The sequence below is a fragment of the Dunckerocampus dactyliophorus genome, chromosome 7, assembly GCF_027744805.1.
Source record: "Dunckerocampus dactyliophorus isolate RoL2022-P2 chromosome 7, RoL_Ddac_1.1, whole genome shotgun sequence".
Lineage (NCBI taxonomy): Eukaryota > Metazoa > Chordata > Actinopteri > Syngnathiformes > Syngnathidae > Dunckerocampus > Dunckerocampus dactyliophorus.
Genome location: NC_072825.1, coordinates 2,737,896 through 2,757,308, shown reverse-complemented (window position 1 = coordinate 2,757,308; position 19,413 = coordinate 2,737,896). Strand labels below are relative to the sequence as shown.

Below are 19,413 nucleotides of genomic sequence, written 5' to 3'. Positions count from 1 at the left end.
ATCTCTTACCGGACGAGAAGGACGAAGCCGATATGTGTCAAAATGCCAAATATCACTAATTGATATTAACTGCTAAGACGACAAAAAAGATTCATTAAAAAAAAAACTTTATTAGCAAATGCAGAGCAGCATACTGTACATCTTCAAGTGATACATTTAATACTCTTATTAAATGGAAAGGGAGGCAAGATTGTGGGAAAAGTGTTTTAGTTCACGGGATCCTTTCAGCGCACAGTGTCCCAGAGTTCACCATGCTGGCCTGTTAAAACAACAACAATGAAATACTTAACAATGTAAATTCATTGAAAATTGTCACAGTTATGACATACGAAACCTGTTTACGATCTTCTAAATACGGTTTTAACATCATTAGAGCCCTCTAGACATGAAATAACACCCCTGCAGTCACCTTCACACTCCTATTACCCAATATAGTAGACATAATAAGAGATAATTAGACATATAAGACATACAAAACCTGTTTACAATCTTCTAAATACGGTTTTCATTACATCATTAGAGCCCTCTAAACATGAATTAACACCCCTTTAGTCACCTTTACACTACTATTACCCAATATAGTCGACATAATAAGAGAAAATAAGACATATTAGACATAGAAAACCTGTTCGCGACTTTATAAATACACTTTTTAACATTATTGGAGCCCTCTCGACATTAAATAACACCCCTATAGTCACCTTTACACTCCTATTACCCAATATAGTAGCCATAAGAGAAAATAAGACATATAAGGCATACAAAACCTGTTTACAATCTTCTAAATACGGTTTTTAACATGATTAGAGCCCTCTAGACATGAAATAACACCCCTATAGTCACCTTTACACTCCTATTACCCAATATAGTCAACATAAGAGAAAATAAGACATAAGCCATAGAAAACCTGTTTCCCACCTTCTAAATACACTTTTTAATATTATTGGAGCCCTCTCGACACGAAATAAGACACAATATAATAATATTGTATTTTATAATATTTTTATAATATCTTATTTTACCCAATATAATAATAAGAGAAAATAAGACATATCAAGCAAACAAAACATGCTTACGGTTTTTAACATTATTAGAGCCCTACATAATCATAATCATAATCATTATCATCATCATAATAATAACACAGGCTACCGTTGGGGCCATAACCCAAGACAAGCTAAACGTCACCTCAGAACCTCCGATGTAACTTCCTGTCCGCCTGGCAGTAAGGTCTCCCTGGGAACACGAGCAGGAGTTTTATTTACGTCTTAAATGCTTTATTTTCTCTTGTTGTGTCTACTATATTGGGTAATACGAGTGTAAAGGCATTTAAAGCCGCCAGTAAAATACATTGATGAGACAACAGCTCCCGCAGGAAGTACGCTGTCCACAATAAAACAACAAGGAAGTGCTAATGTGCGAGTCTGGTATCTTATTTATGTCTAATATGTCTTATTTTCTCTGTTTATATCTACCATATCGGGTAATACAAATGTAAAGGTGACTATAGGGGTGTTAGTTCATGTTTAGAGGGCTCTGATAATGTTAAAAAAACATTTAGAAGGTCATAAACAGGTTTTGTATGTCTTATCTCTCATTATGTCTACTATATGAAAAAAGGGACTATAGGCGTGTTATTTCACGTCTAGAGGGCTCTAAAAATGTTAAAACTCATATTTAGAAAGTCGCGAACAGGTTTTCTATGTCTTATTTTCTCCTATTATGTCTACTATATTGGGTAATAGGAAAGTAAAGGTCACTATAGGGGTGTTATTTCATGTCTAGAGGAATCTAATAATGTTATAAAGTGTATTTACAAAGTCACGAACAGGTTTTCTATTCTGTCTTATTTTCTCTGATTATATCTGCTATATTGGGTAATAGGAGTATAAAGGTGACTATAGGGGTGTTAATTCATGTCTAGAGGACTCTAATAATGTTATAAAGTGTATTTAGAAAGTCACGAACAGGTTTTCTATTCTGTCTTATTTTCTCTGATTATATCTGCTATATTGCGTAAAATGGAGTATAAAGGTGACTATAGGGGTGTTAATTCATGTTTACAGGGCTCTAATGTTAAAAAACGTATTTAGAAGGTCGTAAACAAGTTTTCTGTGCCATAACTACAAAAATATTCTGTTTATTAACATTGATAAACGAGGGATTACTTTACTGTACTTAGAGTAATACACACAGTGTTATTTCATCTTGAGACGGCTCTAATAATGTTAAAAAAAAGTGTATTTAGAAGGTGGTAAACAGTTTTTTTATGACATATATGTCTTATGTCTACTACATTTGGTAATAGGAGTGTAAAGGTGACTATAGGGGTGTTATTTCATGTCTAGAGGGCTCAAATAATGTTAAAAAGTGTCTTTAGATTGTGGTAAACAGGTTTTCTGTGACTTATATGTCTTATTTTGTTTTATTATGTCTACTATATTGGATAATAGGAGTGTGAAAGGGACTATAGGGGCGTTATTTCAAGTCTAGAGGGCTCTAATAGATTTAGAAGATCATAAACTGGTTTTCTATGCTCCAACGACGACAATATTCCTTTTGTAAAAAGGGAATCATACTTGGCGGGGCGGGGTTTGTCAAAAATAGACATTTTTATGGATGTTTCAATTCCGCACGGATTTTGGCTATTGCCAGAGAGCAACACCAGTGCAAAGCAGGATTTGCGGCATAAAGTTGGGCTTTCCAACACGCAAACCCCAGCTGGCCGTCGGAAGGTCGCGTGGTTGATGGAATAAACCAAACAAACACGAAGTGCCACACAAACAACAAACCTGGCGGCGGCTTTGGCGCTGCTCTACGTGCGCAGAAAATAAGACACGCGCTCACCTGTTTTTCTTCGGCGGACAACATGCCCTCTACTGCCACCAGCTGGTACTGCGCGTGTTTCAGGCTGCCAGGGAGCTTTTGCACACGGCGGACGGCTGCCGACGTGGTGTCCCTGCTCATCAACTTCCTGGTGTCGGCTGAGGAAATACCAGGATCCAGAAGCAGGAGGCACAAGGTCCCGTTCTTCCGCTGCTCCAAACCCACGATGCAGCGACTGTGGCCTGGGGGGGGCGGGGGGACGGGGAGGCGGGATATGATGGAAATCAAAGCAAACTAAATACAGCTGTAATATTTGGCAAATGAGGTTGCAACATTATGGGAATATTAAAGTCACCATGTTGCGAGAGAAAAGCCGAAATAGCTGGAAAATGGAACAAAACAACAGCAGACGTGGAAAAATGCGAGAATAAAGTCAAAATATCAAGAAAAAAAAGATGTTATCGAATGAGAAAAAAAGATCTCATTTTATTCGTAATATTATGAGGGAGCATAGAGATGAAATATTGAAGAAAAAATATGCTTTTTACATTTTTTTTTTACAAGTAGAACTATTATGAGAAACAAATCAAACGAAACATAGTGGAAAATTAGGCTGAAGAAAAAGTTATTATGGGAATAAAGTTTGATAATATTAGAAGAAGTTGACAGAGCTGGAAAATATAACCAAGCCGAAGAAATGGGGGAAAAAAGCAGCTGTAATGTGACGAGAATAAAGGCAAAAAATTAACAGAAAAAAAGATTTTTTTTTTGTTTTTATTTTTTCTACGAGATTTTCCGAGAATACACTCGTAACATTATGAGGAAGAATATCATTTTAGTGGCACGTAGCTGAAATATTAAAGAAAAAACACACCTTTTTTTAAAAGTACTAATATTATGAGAAATAAATCAAACAAACACAATAAAGTTTTCGAAATGATGTATAATATGTCAAAATATGACAGGAATAAAGTCATGATACTACAAGCTGAACATCTACAAACATGACTTAAGAAGGAAGTTGAAATATTTGGAGCCGAGATGCAGTTGTTTTCCTGAAACGTATGCAAGTTGCTAGCATGTCTACATAAGCATGTGTCGCTTTGCTGGATATCATCTTCCATTTTTCACAATGTGGTCCTCACTGGAGGACAAAAACCTTTGGGCACCCCTGATCTGCCCCGCCTATCAATGTTGGGCCTGGCCAGTGCCTGGTGTTTGTGTGCACCTTGATGCTGCAGGTAAAGCGGGGGCAGGGAGGTCCGGATCAGTCTAGGAGGCAATCTGCCACTCCTGCTGGACCGACTGAAGTACTGCCTGACCCACTCAAAGAGCTTGGGATGGGTGCCTCCTGGGCCTGTGGGCTGGTGGAAGTCAATGATGCGGCCGCTGAGGAAAAAAACAGTCACTCATTTGTCTCCTGAATTCCGTTATGGAAATGTCTTTTTCTACACTGACTTGTTATTACCTCCGCCAAGCTCAGCGCGGGGGTTGTGTTTTTGCCGGCGTTTATCCCGTCTGTTTGTGTTCAAAATACTGTAACTTGAAAAGTTCTGAATGGATTTGGATGAAGTTTTCAGGAATTGTCGGAAATGGGATATGGAAGAACTGATTCATTGCTAGCATGCTAACGTTAGCATACTAACATTTTTAGCTATTTTCACAGGTGGACACATATAAACACTTAGCACAATCACGCTAGGTGTTAACATGCTAATGTTGGCATGTTAGCATTACTAGCATGTTAACACTAGCAGCATTTTTATAGACACTTCTAGAAAGACTTAGCACTATCATGCTTGGTTTTAGCACACTAATGTTAGCATGTTAACATGCTAGCAATGTTAACATCAGCATAGTAGCGTTTTAGGCTATTTTCATAGATAGAGACTTATATAAAGATGTGTTAGGATGCTAACGTTTGCATGTTAGCATTGCTAGCATGTTAACACTAGTACCATTTTTAGCAATTTTATATGTACACACTTATATACAGTACAGACTTAGCACTATCATACTTGGTGTTAGCATGCTAATGTTTGTATGTTAACATTGCTAGCATGTTAACTTTGGCATAGTAGCATTTTTAGCCATTTTCATAGGTAGAGACTTATATGAAGACTTAGCACTATCATGCTCGGTGCTAGCATGCTAACATTAGCATAATAGCACTTTTATCCATTTTCATAGCGAGACACATATAAACACTTACCACTATTATGCTAGGTGTCTGCATGCTAACATTAGCATGTTACCTCAGCTAGCATTAGCAATTTAAATATGTAGATAAAATAAATGTAGGACTAATATTTACGATATAAATTTGAATATGGGGGGGGATAGGGGCTACCGTGCTTGTGCTTGAGTGCTTTTCTAGTTGTTGCTTTTATTTTATGATGAATTGAAAAAAACCTTCTTATGGTTTAGGTTTTTTGTGTGTTGCCTTGACTTGGGCTACGTTGTCAGTTGGATCGTTGTTTTGGTTTATTTCATCACTGTAATGTTGAATAGCAAACTGGTCGTGTACATGACGCGTATGTAGTGATGAATCATGTGTCCTTATCTTTATTGCCATGTTTCAGCTTTCCATCAGATTAGGAGCCTGTCCCACACATAAACGTTGCTGAGTTTTTTTGGGTTTTGGCAGGTTGAAAAAGCTAAAATAAAACTGCATCCACGCTGTTGGGGATTATTAAATAGTTGCATCCAGACAGGAACGGATGGCACACCTACGTGTAGCGCTGTAAACACGCACGCCGATGGAACCACGTGACAAAACAAACAATCAAAGAAGAACGCATGTGCATAACTAAGAATAATAATAATATTTTATCTTTTGTTGGGCTTTTCACAATGAAGTGAAGCCATTATTCATTCACCACTCAGTCACACTGGTGGTGGTAATCTACATCTGTAGTCACAGCTGCCCTGGGGTAGTCTGACGCCATCGACCCAAACTACCGTCGCGCTGGGCTCAACGGGCACCCCTGTGCTAAATGCTGTTTGGGGAAAGACAACACAACCTGATCCCTAGGGAGGTCAGGAGGACGTAGATCTCGGTGGCTCCAATCCAAGCTCGTGTTCCTTGTAGCCGATGGTTAAAGTGGGATGCGCCTTGAGGGTCCAGACCTCCTTTCCACGCCTCCTCGATCATACTCTGCACCCGCGGGATACTCGGCACTACTTTGTCTGCGGGAGAACGTGAGAAAGAACGAGACAACTTGAGGAAAAGGTGAAAATCATGTGCAGCACACCTGTGCAGAACTTGTACGTGTTAAGAATAAGATAAGTATAACAATACTCTGTCTGCTGAATATTAAATAGGATTTTACTGCGTGACTGCCGTTATCAAAATGCAACATCTGGTCACAAGCGAGCGCAAGACAACATACTGGCAAACGTTATTGGGGTAGGACAGAGCGCATGACTGGCTGGGGCATGCAGTCATCAGATATAACCTGATATCACCTTCCCAACATTCTGAAAGCTGTCAAGCAGGCTCGACTGCATTACAGCAACGGTGGAAAATCCAAAGGTTCACAGTGTCACAATCTGCTCTGTGTGTGTGTGTGTGTGTGTGTGAAGTGAAAAAGTGTCGGACGGATAGAACGGAGCTTTTTTGATGTGTGTCATATCGTATCCCATGACACATGATATCCCCCACTGGCTATCTGCAAATTGTAACTGAGCGCGCTGTATTAATAAAAGTCGAGAAGAGGGGTGTCCAAACTGTGGCACATTCTAAAATTATTATTATACATGAAAACTAGCAATGTTAACATGCTAATGTTAACATGCCAACACATGGCATAACAGTGCTAAGTGTTATACATGTGTCTAGCTGTGAAAATGGCTAAAATGCCACTATGCTAATGTCAGCATGTTAACACCTAGCATAATAGTGGTACATGTTTATATAAGTGTCTAGCTATGGAAACGGCTAAAAATGCTACTATGCTACTTTTGGCAATGCTGGCAATGCTAACGTGCCAACATTAGCATACTAACACTTAGCATGATAGTGCTAAGTCTTCAAATACAGAAAGTGTCTACGCATGAAAATGGCTACAAATGCCGGCTAGTATGCTAATGTTAGCAAAGCTATCATTAGCACACTAGCCGGCGTGGCTCTTTTGCATGTATTATCGCGCTCGACAGCGAGGCGGAAGTGAGAGCGTGGAGGAGTGCAGTGTGCAGAAGGTTACGCATCGTGGGGAAATTTTTGCGCGCACACGCACAGCTTAGACTCCAAAACTCGCCACACTCCGTCAAGTGTTGTCCTCCAAACGCCGCATGAAAGCGTTTTACCCCCGCAAGATAGTCCTTGTGCTGTGTGTTAGCAGTTAGCTTCCACACGGCAGACATGATTGCTTTTTTTGGGGTTGTTTTTTTTACATGATTGCTTTTGTTTTGAGGGAACGTGGGAGGACGACGCTGCCAAAGACGTTAGCTAGGGCAAGACACGACACTGCACGAGAGGGTTGCTGTGCTAGCCACAGGTGGTCGGCTTTTGCGATCGGCGTTGCTGGCATGTGCCGATCACTCGGAGCATCCCTACTAATACGCGATGTCATTCTGCCGACACACGCTGCATTCTTGTGCGTATTCTTCCATTCTTGTGTTCACAGACCAAAATGAAGTCCGAATCCATTTATGGGAGCTCGTTCGCAACCATGAAACGTCAGAAACCGAGGAGCACCTGCGCGTACAATTACAATGTTGGTTATAATGTTGCTGCAGCTATGCAGCTTTCCCACCCCCGTTGGAGCGCTGCACTCCTGCTGTCTGCAGCAGGGTTCAGGGCTTTTCATGTGTGCAACTCACAAGCATAAACCTGAGGTGGGCTGAGTGATGGAGCACCTCGAAAGGAGGATGCGTATGCATCTAGTCTGTGCAGAGACGACAGCAACATCTGGAAGTTTCTGTAGCCGCACCCCCAGCCTGCGTCGCCCGTGGAGCAGCAGTAGTGGTCCGTGTCCGAGCTGAGCCACACGTGCACGCAGTCTCTGCACTCGGTCTGATAGTACTCGTACAAGGCTGCAATGACACCTAGGCACAGACACACAGAGTGCATTAGAAAGGAGAAGGCCAGTTCATGCCCATCCAAAATATTCTTTTCATTATTGCACCCCAGACCACCAGTGCCGAGGTAAAAACTAAGCTAATAAAGAATGGATACAATTAAAACATAACATAACTTAAGGTTATAAAGCCATTTCTAAAGCTTTGGGACTCCAGCCAACCACGGTGAGAGCCATTGTCCACAAATGGCCAAAACATGGAACAGTGGTGAGCCTTCCCAGGAGTGGCCGGCCAACCAAAATGACCCCAAGAGCGCAGCCACGAGTCATCTGAGAGGTCACAAAAGACCCCACAACAACATCCAAAGAACTGCAGGCCTCACTTGCCTCAGTTAAGGTCAGTGTTCATGACTCCACCATAAGAAAGACACTGGGCAAAAACGGCCTGCATGGCAGAGTTCCAAGACCAAAACCACTGCTGAACAAAAACAACATTAAGGCTCGTCTCAATTTTGGCAGAAATCATCTTGATGGTCCCCAAGACCTTTGGCAAAATACTCAAAAGTTGAACTTTTTGGAAGGTGTGTGTCCGATTACAACTGGCGTTTCAGAAAAAGAACATCATAGCAACAGTAAAATGTGGTGGTGGTAGTGTGAGGGTCTGGGGCTGTTTTGCTGCTTTAGGACCTGGAAGACTTGCTGTGATAAATGGAAGCATGAATTCTGCTGAAGGAGAATGTCCGACCGTCTGTTGGTGACCTCAAGCTGAAAGCAACTTGGGTTCTGCAGCAGGACAATGATCCAAAACACACCAGCAAGTCCACCTCTGAATGGCTGAAGACTTTGGAGTGGCCTAGTCCAAGTCGTGACCTGAATCCTATTGAGATGCTGTGGCATGACCTTAAAAAGGCTCTTCATGCTGGAAAACCTTAAGCTCTTTCAAATCTGTTATGTTGTCCAAGGTACACCCCCCCCCCCCACAATAGCACCATGAGGTGTCCTCATACCCTGCGTTCTAGTCCTGCCATCATCCACTCCAGAGGCAAGAGACTCCATCAGCTCTACCCTCTTACAGTGATACTCTGCGGGGGCCATGAGGCCCCTGGCCACGTCTCTCTCCATGGTTCTTTCCATCTGTCTGCGATAGCCGCCGCTGCCATCCAGGCCAAACTGCCTCTGCAAAAGTCAACACAGCACACAGAGATCAGGGGGATGTGCACGAGCGTTGCTCTTCCACTGGTCCGCATCACCAAAGAAAAAAGCTTTTTCAACACTCCTAATCTGGGTGTCTTTCACAAGTTGGATCCTAAAGGACCTGTTGTGCTTTCCCTCTTTTCTGACCTATGAATGCTGTCACAATGTTGTATTCTCGTGTTAGACGATGCCAACGTGGAAGTGAAACCTACGGCTCCGCACGCTGTGTTTTACAGTTGTTGCTTTTTTAACACCGAGTTCCAAAGACGTCAATGCAACCCGGACTTTCTTATATGGGCATGCTCAGGCAAACACTCCGCTCCGCTCTGCTTCGCTCTGCTCTGTTCACCGTGTTAGCTCGTTGGGCTCCCAGGAAATGTTTATTGGGGTGTGCCGGGTACAACAGGTCCCCTTTAATTTTTCCAGCAGAAAACGCATTTCCTAAAAATGCAACAATATGCGATAATCCACCCATCATCCATGCCGCTTGTCCTCACGAGGGTTGCGGGGGGTTGCTAGAGCCTATCCCAGCTGACCACGGGAGAGAGGCAGGGTCCACCCTGGAGAGTGAAGCCTCCCGTCAGCCGTGTGTGGAGGCGGGGCTACTCGAGAGTGGAACGCCACAGCTCCAGTGTGGAGGTGCAGCAGAGCGTTCGTCCTGACAGTCAACGCTTCCGGAGGCGTTTGATCAGCGAAGTAAATATAAAAAAAAAAACTGCGCAAAATGGTGCACGCTCACAGCCATCGTTGAAAAGCCAATATTTGGGGAAATGTTAGAAATGTTTGACAGCCAGTAGGAATCGCCTGAGAGAACGTACGTGCACGTGTCACAAACAGTAACTCCTCAACTGTGTAAGAAGTGAAAGAAGACGTGTTGAAGGACATCAGCAACATTGCTTTTCACTCAACCACCGCAGATATGTGGTCCAGCTCAAATGTGGCCCCTCTACCTTAGTTTAACAATACATTACATAACTGTGTGTGTGTGGTTTTTATTGGCGTGTCCGTGTCAAGCATGTAGCTCACACAGTTACACTATAATTGAGGACCATCTGGTGGTTCAAATGTGAATCACACCTTTAATGACAATGAAAAAAATTGTCTCAAAATAAGTCAATATTATCGCCTATCGACAATAATTTGTGGCACAATTATCAACCAGCAAAACGTGCTATCGTGACAGGCCTAGCTACACCTATGTTAGCTTTTCCAAACTGGTCTGAGGCATTGCGAGTATCGCTGGCCGGCTCGGAGCCGTAGCTGGTGTGTTGTGGCGAGGTGTCACTATGCCGCTAAAGTAGTTCTTCGGCATAACAACGTTAGTAACGATGTTGCTGTGGCTTGCTTGATATGCAGGTCACATTATGGAAATGGAGCTTTGTCGGTGCTTTTCTTCACAAAGCTCAGGTGTGTCTCGTTACGTGCGTTCTTAGCTGCATCTTTTTTATCTCTTTTTCTACAATTCAGCACACGGAAAAGAGGAAGACGTGTGTTCCTGTCTGGCATCAGGATTGCGGATGATGGGCAAAAGAAAAGGTGTTTACGTGCGTCTTTCAAAGTTTTGTTTGTACAACAAGCAATATGCTCTTGGCATGTAACTGCGATGGCGATACCGAGTACTTCTTACATGACAACACCAACGAAGCGCTTCAACGTTTGTACAACAAGTCAAACATTTCAAACACGTCAGCCTAGAATATGATGCGATGCGGGCGATCCGCCCCGCATATTTCAGACCTGCAACTTCTTAAACTCCTCCTGCTCCAGCCGGCTATCCTCCCTCCGTTGCGCCTCCATTTCCTGATGGAGTCTCCGGGCCAGCCTTTCGTCAGAATCAGAGCCGCCTGCGGCGCCCAGCAGAGTTGCAGCGTTACACAGTTGACAGAGAGCGCTTTCTCATCACAATGCATCGAGGAGGCGCGTCAGAGCACCTGCTCCACCGTCTAAATGCACTTCCACGTGCTCCTGCAGAGAGACGCTGTCCTTGCAAACAACGGGGCACATTGGGCACGCGAGTGCGTCCGCTCCTGAAAACCAAAAAACCAAAACAGTCACGTGTCATCTGATTTTGAAACAGCTGTGAACTGTGCACAATTTTAATGGCTTTATTATAAACAGAGAGAGAGAAACAAAAGAATGATAAGATAGGATATGAGTCAGGGGTAGTCCAAACGTTTCCCAGCGGGGGCCACACAGCGGAAAATGAAAGGATGCTACTTTGCCACGCTGATATTTTCTCGGTACTTCTACATTAACAAGTTATATTTCTCAGCATTGCGATATAGGAGAAAAAGCCTATTTATTAGTGTGAATTTCAGTCTCCCTCCTTTTATTTCCCCCTTGTTTACTGTTTTTTTTGGCGTTTTTTCCCCCCAAATATTTCCAGGCTCCATCCTTTCATGCCGAGTGACTACATAGGACAGCTCTAATAGGACGGGGATGGTGCAAAATCCAAGCATTGCTTCTCTCAGGCCGGTTTCACTCATTTGTGGCGCAAGCCTTTTTCCGCTAACGACAGTCGTTCGGGCGGAATGAGAGTGATTTCCACCCAAACCACCACCACAGCAAAGAACTGCAGACATTTTGGGTCAACACTGACAGGAGGACCACCTGTGTGCTACCAACATACCTCGGGCAGCATGACGCTCCTGCAGGTGTAACTCCACGTGTTTCTCCAGGATGAGGCTGCTGCTGAAGAGCAGCGCACACACGGGGCACGACAACAGCCCTGGGAAACAAAAAACAAACAAAAAACGGAACCGCAACAAAGCAACTGTAACGTACTACCATGAAGCCGTAAAGCAGGGGTGTCCAAACTGTGTGTGTGTGTGTTGTTTTTTTTAAAAATTGGTCCACGACTCATTCTAATTTAACAAAAAAAAAAGAAACAAAAACCATGGAAAAATCTGCACGTTTTTCACTAATAAAGTCAATATGATGAGAAGCAGCTGTGAAAAACAAAAACAAAATGTCATCTTTTGACCAGAATCATGTTTACAGCATCAGGAAAAACACTTACTTTAGTAGCAGGAAAATACCCATGAAAATAGCAAAAAACAATGCTAGTATGGTAACCACTGAACTCTATACGTGGAATGGCCCCGATCGCTTGCTGCGCATTGGAGGCCTGAAGCCACCGCAAGTATAGAAGTCGCCATGTTGTTTCACCCAAAACAAGAAAGCCGAACAACTAAGAGGAGTTCGAGATGCCATCTTGTGCTGCTATTAATTGCACAAATCGGGATACTCGTGAAAATCGCGACAAGAGACTTTCATTTCACAGGTAGGTAAATGCTTATAAATAATAAAAATAGTTTTAAAAAATAGATACAAGTCAAACCTGTCTTAGCGGCCACCTTTATAGAACGGCCACCTGCCTATAGCAGCCACTGAAAATCCCCCCCAGCAAATTTACATGTTATAGACCCTGTGTATAGCAGTCACCTGTCCAACGCGGCCAGCGGCCACCCATTTTGTCTCCATTGGTCAATATCTGACTGCATATAGCAGCCAAATTACCAACTCAAGTAGAAGCTTCATGCATGAAAAAGTTTTGTTTTTCAATCAATGAAGCCGTCGTGTGTAGACTTTAATTACTGAGTCGTAGCTCAGTCACAATCATTCACAAGATCCACACAAACTGTCAGTTGTTCTGCATAAAAAAGCCGTCTTCTTTTGAGCTTGCTATTTCCTGGTCAAACATGTAACTTTAAGAGCATTTGCACCAAAACATTACCGCAAAGTAGGCTGGGAACAGGACGTGCTCCCAGCGACGCTACAATAAAAAAAACATGCGGCAGCGGGAGCAAAACTGAGTTTGGTTGTACTTAATTGAAGTATTTTAGAATGTACTCACGTTATTTTTCATCAATCCTCATCCATAAATCCATCAAAGTCCTCATCTTCTGTATTCGACACAAACAAAGCCATCTTCTTTTCCGTTCACTACTAGTCTGTTAACTTGCCAGTGTTATTCAGCTCCGAAGCAAAGAAGGAAACTTCTCCTGTTGCTTCTGCCAACTTTATTTATTGAACGCGGCCACCAGACAGCAGCTCAGAAGACACACACATCTCTCAGCATCGTCTCTCCTTCCTGCTTGCCCACAAGGCAAAGGTTAAACAAGCCCCACTACATAGCTGTCCAGCCAATGCCTGTAACAAGTGACACCGTTTATTTCCTGGTGTGCACTGGTCAATACTGTAATGCCGCTTGTTGTGGGGAAGGAGAGACTCACGTCGCCGATGCACTTTAATGGCTTTATTAACAGCGGAGAACACTGCAGGACTTTACATCTCACAGCTAGCACTGAGCCTGGCTCTCCTGCTCGGGACGCCCACCGTCACTTCCTGATGAACTAAAGCTGTAATGACACTCGTATAAAAAGTAAAATATTAAAAACAAGCGTAAGACATTACTAGCACAGCTTTGTTCTGTGGGTCGTGGATATATTCTATCAGTTATTATTAAGCCTCTAGCTTCCTTTTTAGTAAGTAAAAACCTTGGCTGTGATTGCACTACATTCTCATGTAGACCTACAAAGTACACTTGGAAGAACAAGAGGTGAATAAATGTATTGAAACTGATGTGAAACTGATGAGGGGTAGGATTAAATAAGCTTTGCTTCTTCCTACTACTTTTTGGACATGCAAAATTGTGAATTGTACTATGTGATGTGCTACTGTTTGACTCATGCATGATAATAACAAGCCTAGTAGTGTTGTACAACTTTTATCCGCAGTCTGCAGTGCCCTCTACTGGTCAACATTATTATTCCCCCCCCCCCCCCCCCCTTTTTTTTTTCTTTTTTTTCCTCTACCGGTCAACATTTAAACTGGACGCCAACCTGTCTATAAAGGCCACCTGTCTATAGCGGCCACTTTTGCAGACTCCCTCTAGTGGCCGCTATAGACAAGTTTGACTGTACTTTAAATCTGTAAGCATCTTTTCATCCAAGTAGTTGTAAATGAGCCCTCGTTCTCCTTTAGATTTCCACACTGCAATGCTCAACTTCTAAAGCAATGGGTAGTAAATATGCGGAGAGACGAGTGGATTCCTGCAGCCACATCACAACTCTGTTCAAGTCATTTCACCGAGGAGAACTTCGACAGGACCGGCCAGACTGTTAGATTACGACAAAATGCAGTTCCAACAACATTTGACTTTCCTGATCATCTTCTAAAGGTATGCTAGCATTTAACTTTGATACTACGTAGATCCTTATCATAACAAATACCTTGTGAACACTGAAATTGAGTTGTTATGCATTGTAATTTCACACCACAGAGGTAGGAAAAACCTTAAACTGGAGGGACATTTTGAGATTTGGGTGTAGTAAATTTACTCTGTTTCAATTGAATGTTTGTTAATTCGTGTTAATTTTTATACCGAAACATAATAAATGTAGTGAATGAAGATACATGTATGTGTATGCTTTTTTGGGTGAAGCAAGATGGCCGACCAATGGCTTCATGCGGTCAGCATACCCTTCCAGTAGTAAAGAGTTCAGTGATGGTAACGTTAGCCTGTTAGCATTGCTAACACCTAGCATGATAGCGAAGTTCTACATATACACAAATGCGGAAAAATGGTCCTATCTCGCAATGTTAAAGAATAAAAAGTGCCTGGATCCAGACGGTAATCCGGACACCTCCAAAATTGTATCAGTTCTTCCATATCCCATTTCCGACAATTCCTGAAAAATATCATCCAAATCCATTCAGAACTTTTCAAGTTATTTTGAAACAACCAGATGAACGCCGGCAAAACCATAACCGCTACGCTGCGCTTGTGCTTTAATATAACATTTCAAAGTAGCAAAGTTGCATCCTTTCGTCTTCCACTATGTGGCCCTCGCTGGAAAAAGGTTTGGACACCCCCACCGGAAAGACTCGAAGAGTAAAAATGGAAAATTACCGTCACTTGGAGAAGATAGGCGCTTCTGTTTGCCACTTTTCTGTTGGAGTAAATATCCCGCCGCTTTCTGAACGGGAATGCTGGTCACAACGCCCTGCTTTGTTTTTGGACTTCCAGAGGTTGATGGCACGGCAACCCCACTTGGTGTCGACAGGGGCGGGGGGAATGAGCCAGCACCGGCAACGCCACATAATGCGTTGGCTGCGGCTTCTGCGTCTGTGCTGGCAGCCCGAGGCGCTTTGCTGTCGATAAAGCTGCCGGCGGCGGTCGCGGACGGATTTTGGGCCTCGTGACGTTCCTCCGGGTGGGCGACGCTGATGTGGAAGGATAGTTCGTCGTAGGACACCCCAGACAAAGAACACAGCGGACAGCGCGCAGCATTTTCCAGGTGGCTCAGGAGGAGATGTGTCTTCATGTCCTCCTCCAACATGACCTCCTCGCCGCATATCTCACACGTCAGCATGCCCGCACCCTGTCGGCAAACACATTGCGGCTTTCAACGAGAGTTGGCTCCTTCAAACGTTTCCCACACGGGACACATGTGTTAAATAAATCCAACTTTTTCCCCGCATCCGCAAGGGCTACACCAAGGGCGTCCAAGGTGCGGCCCGGGGCCCATTTGCGGACCGTGGCTGTTTTTTTATTGGCCCGTGGCACATTGATGGATTTGCCTTCAGAGCAACTTTAAGAGATAAAAACGGCCGTTAGGTGGCAGAAGCGCATTTGATGAGTGCTCAGCAGACTGGAGAAACACACACGACAGGAAGCAGGAAGTGGGAAAGCATGGAGGAGCGCAGCGTGCAGCAGGTTACGCACTGTAGGGAGATTTGAAAGCGTGCACACGCACACGGTTCGGTTCCAAATGTGAAAATTGTAAACAGTCTGTGTTATATTTGTATATCTATTGTTATTTTGTGTCGTTTATGCTGTGGCGTGGTTGTTTAGATAGTTCAGCTGTCACAAAAGTGAAAAACATTTGTGTCAAAGTGAAAGTTATGCTTGCTGATTTTCTCCCTTTTTTAGTCGGGAACTGATATTTTCCCGAAACATACATATTGTCAGAGCCAAAACTCTATTCTATTTGTGTCTATTCACTGAGTTTCGCTACTTTTGATTGGTCGCTACGTGGTGCTGAGAGTACGCTGCTTGGGGGGGTATTTAGGTGGGGCTCTGTCGTCTTTCCGGCACGCCACAGGAAGGAGGTAACAAAGGTGTACAGAGGTGACCTTTTTTTTTTTTTTTGTTTTGCAGTGGATGTTACGCTTTGGACTTTTAAAAGAACTTCAATAAAGCTGCGAGTGCATTTTTATACCTCCATGACACGTCTGGAGAAGCTTGATTTACACGTCGCTGGCGGCAAGACGCGTGCACGTTACCGCTGTGCACAGGACACCTGCTTTGCTACGCAGACACAGAAGCTTGCTTGGAGCGATACACGGAGCTACGCCGTGGACTGGAGGATGTCGATTCCATGGATTTCAACGCCAGCTTTGGACGGTTTCTATCTTTTTCTGTTCTTTGGTAATCAGCACCGTTGTTCTACTGCCGGTTACCAAAGAACGGAAAAAGGTAGAAACCAACTTTTTTTTCTGATGAAAGACAAGAGTCTAATCTTTCCTTTGGTGGGTTCCATGTTTACGTCGCCATAGAACACGATACTCCGCATGATTTAAAATATTAAAGAAAAAAGATGGGGGGTGTCTTAAGTCGTAATATTATGAGAAACAAAACAAAACAAATTGAAGTTGTAATATTTGTCATTTTAGTGGCATAGACTTGAAATGACTAAGAAAAAATACTTTACATATATTATGACACCCAAACAAAACAAAGAATAAAGTTGTCATTTTGGGGAAATTAGGCTGGGGAAAAAGATATAACAGAAAATAGCGCTTAAAATAATATAAATATAAAGTCAAAATATTACCCAAAAAAATGTACAAGAAGAAAGCTGAAATATTTGAAGTTACATTTAAAAAAAAAAAAAGCAACAGCGTAAACGGAAAAAACAAACACAATTTTACAACAATGAAGTCAAAATATGACAAGAAAAAAAAAGTCATATTCTGATGAGAAAAAAGTCGCAATTTTATGAGAATAAACTATAAAAAATGTCATTTTAGTTGCATTGAGTTGAAATCATGAGGAAAAAATATTTTTTGAAAAGTCGGAATATTACGAGAAACAAACCAAAACAATAAAGTTGTAATTTTTGGTAAATTAGGCCGGGAAAAAAGTTTTAATATTATGGGAATAAAGTAAAAATATTACCAAAAAAAACATTACAAGAAGAAGGAAAAGGCTTCTTGAGACGTCATCTGTACTTCTGTGAAGAAGGGGTCGGACGTTTCGCTCCTCATCCGAAGAGCTTCGTCAGCGAACTAAAAAGTGCTGGTAGCTTAACAAGCCAGTATCAGAGTCGTTCATACCCAATTCAGGGAGCGACACTTCCCTTTTATCGGAGGTGTTAATAACAGGATAGGATTAGACCACTACTCCGCCCAGGCTTAGTGTAACGAACCAATAGGAGGAGGGTGTTGGCACACCAATTCCGCCCACTCTTACTGTATTTAAGGCCTAAGCTACCAGCACTTTTTAGTTCGCTGGCGAAGCTCTTCGGATGAGGAGCGAAACGTCCGACACCTTCTTCACAGAAGTACAGATGACGTCTCAAGAAGCCTTTTCCTCGATGGACAACTCCTGTACGACTGAGAGCCTACACAGACGCATTACAAGAAGAAAGCTGAAATATTTGAAAAGTGATATATTTAAAAAAAAAAAAAAAAAGCAACAGTGTAAACGGAAAAAACAAACACAATTTTACAACAATGAAGTCAAAATATGACAAGGAAAAAAAAGTCGTATTCTGATGAGAAAAAAAAGTCGCAATTTTACGAGAATAAACTATAATAAATGTCATTTTAGTAGCATCCAGTTGAAATCACAAGGAAAAAATATTTTTTGAAAAGTCGGAATATTACGAGAAACAAACCAAAACAATAACGTTGTAATTTCTAGTAAATTAGGCTGGGAAAAAAGTTTTAATATTATGAGAATAAAGTCAAAATATTACCAAAAAAATGAAATATTTGGAAAAATATGTTTCACAAAAAAGCAACAGCGTAAACGGAAAAACTACACAATTTTCCAACAATAAAGTCACAATATGACAAGAAAAAAATCGTATTCTGACGGGCGCCACACACGGGAGGCGACAAAAGACTGCGATTCGCCAACGTGGAACAAACCCTGCACACGGGAGGCGACGAGCGCCTGAGACCAGCTACACCGGTGAGCGACGTGTTCACATCCGGAGCGAATTGCAGCAGCCTCCCACAGTTTTGATTGGCTGTCAGATGTGGAGGGAGTTTGGGGGCATCAAAGTAGTTCAGAGGAGGAAAAGCGGCCGGTGTTGATCGGGTACTCTTGCTAGCACCGGATCTTGCTCGTATTGAAGATAAGCTTACATAAATGTCCGTGTAAAACGAACGTAAACTTACCCGATATGTTTACTCTGGCGCCAAGGAGTTCCCATGTCGCTGCTTTTTTTCTTTATATCTCTATATTCTGATGGGGATGTCATCCAACTTCCTGTCAAAAAATCCCAACTATCCCTTTAACACGACACGCGCGTCATATTGTACGCTAATTGGAGAATGTATGCAAACAGGCTACATTTTGGTGGAAACTTTCAACGGCAACTGAAAAACACGCTAATGCTAATGTATGCTCTGCCGTTAAATCTGTTGTGCTTATGTTTACAATTAAAACATCGTCTGAGGGAGAAAAGATTGATACAAACCATGTTGTAATAAATAAAAACATATGAAAGAGCTGAATAAGACACCTACGTTAATTTGAAGCGTTGAAGCACCACTTGAAAGCGTCCTACTACCGCTTCATTATCCTGCAACCGAACAACCGTAAGGCACAGCTTTATGCGGCTGAATTTGCTCGTGAAATGCCAAGATTTGCAGTCGCCTCTCAAGTAATGAACAACGTTGAGGAATTTTAATACCATGAGCTACTTGTAATACGCTTTTTGTCAAATAATCTCTCCGCGGGTGTTGAGTGTGCAACGTTATAGAGATGTTGAAATGAGGATTTCCAGAGCCACTGGCTGAAAAGCAACGTGATTATTCTCGCTAAGTCATACGGCGTTCGTCACAAAGACACTCGCTTGAACGTACATTGTGGCACTTCGCCGCCACACACATCGGTAACGGAATGAACGCACGATGACTTACCCAAAGAGAAGCACGAAATTTTAGGCGATCACCGCGAGAGTTGGAGACTTCCGCTGTAAATTTTCATAATAAACCCCACAAAATGCAATGCAAGGCAAACATAGCTATATAATCTAAATGTTTGTCAAATTAATATTTATTAATGTCATATACCTGGGTAATTATTTATATTCTCGTACACAATGGCGGGACATTGAGAGGGATTAAATGT

The 19,413-nt window shown here is 42.4% G+C and overlaps 1 protein-coding gene across 5 annotated transcripts; it reads right to left on the bottom strand.

Annotated features, from left to right (window-relative positions):
* Positions 1 to 113: 113 nt before the first annotated feature.
* On the bottom strand, positions 114 to 19,358 carry zufsp (zinc finger containing ubiquitin peptidase 1). Of its 5 annotated transcripts, none has more exons than XM_054782748.1 (12): positions 19,203 to 19,218; positions 18,456 to 18,546; positions 14,956 to 15,427; positions 11,671 to 11,769; positions 10,973 to 11,068; positions 10,779 to 10,885; positions 8,855 to 9,023; positions 7,687 to 7,875; positions 5,850 to 6,015; positions 4,055 to 4,215; positions 2,848 to 3,068; positions 114 to 259 (listed from the first exon to the last, which is right to left on the bottom strand). In XM_054782748.1, exons 3-12 carry the CDS (start codon positions 15,416 to 15,418, stop codon positions 212 to 214), a joined length of 1,719 nt encoding a protein of 572 aa, XP_054638723.1. In that variant the 5' UTR covers positions 15,419 to 15,427; positions 18,456 to 18,546; positions 19,203 to 19,218; the 3' UTR covers positions 114 to 211. The 5 variants fall into 5 exon arrangements, with proteins under 5 accessions (XP_054638723.1, XP_054638722.1, XP_054638720.1 ...); XM_054782747.1 differs by lacking the exon at positions 19,203 to 19,218 and adding an exon at positions 18,807 to 19,194; XM_054782745.1 differs by lacking the exon at positions 18,456 to 18,546 and having other exon boundaries at positions 19,203 to 19,358.
* Between the last annotated feature and the right edge of the window lie 55 nt (positions 19,359 to 19,413).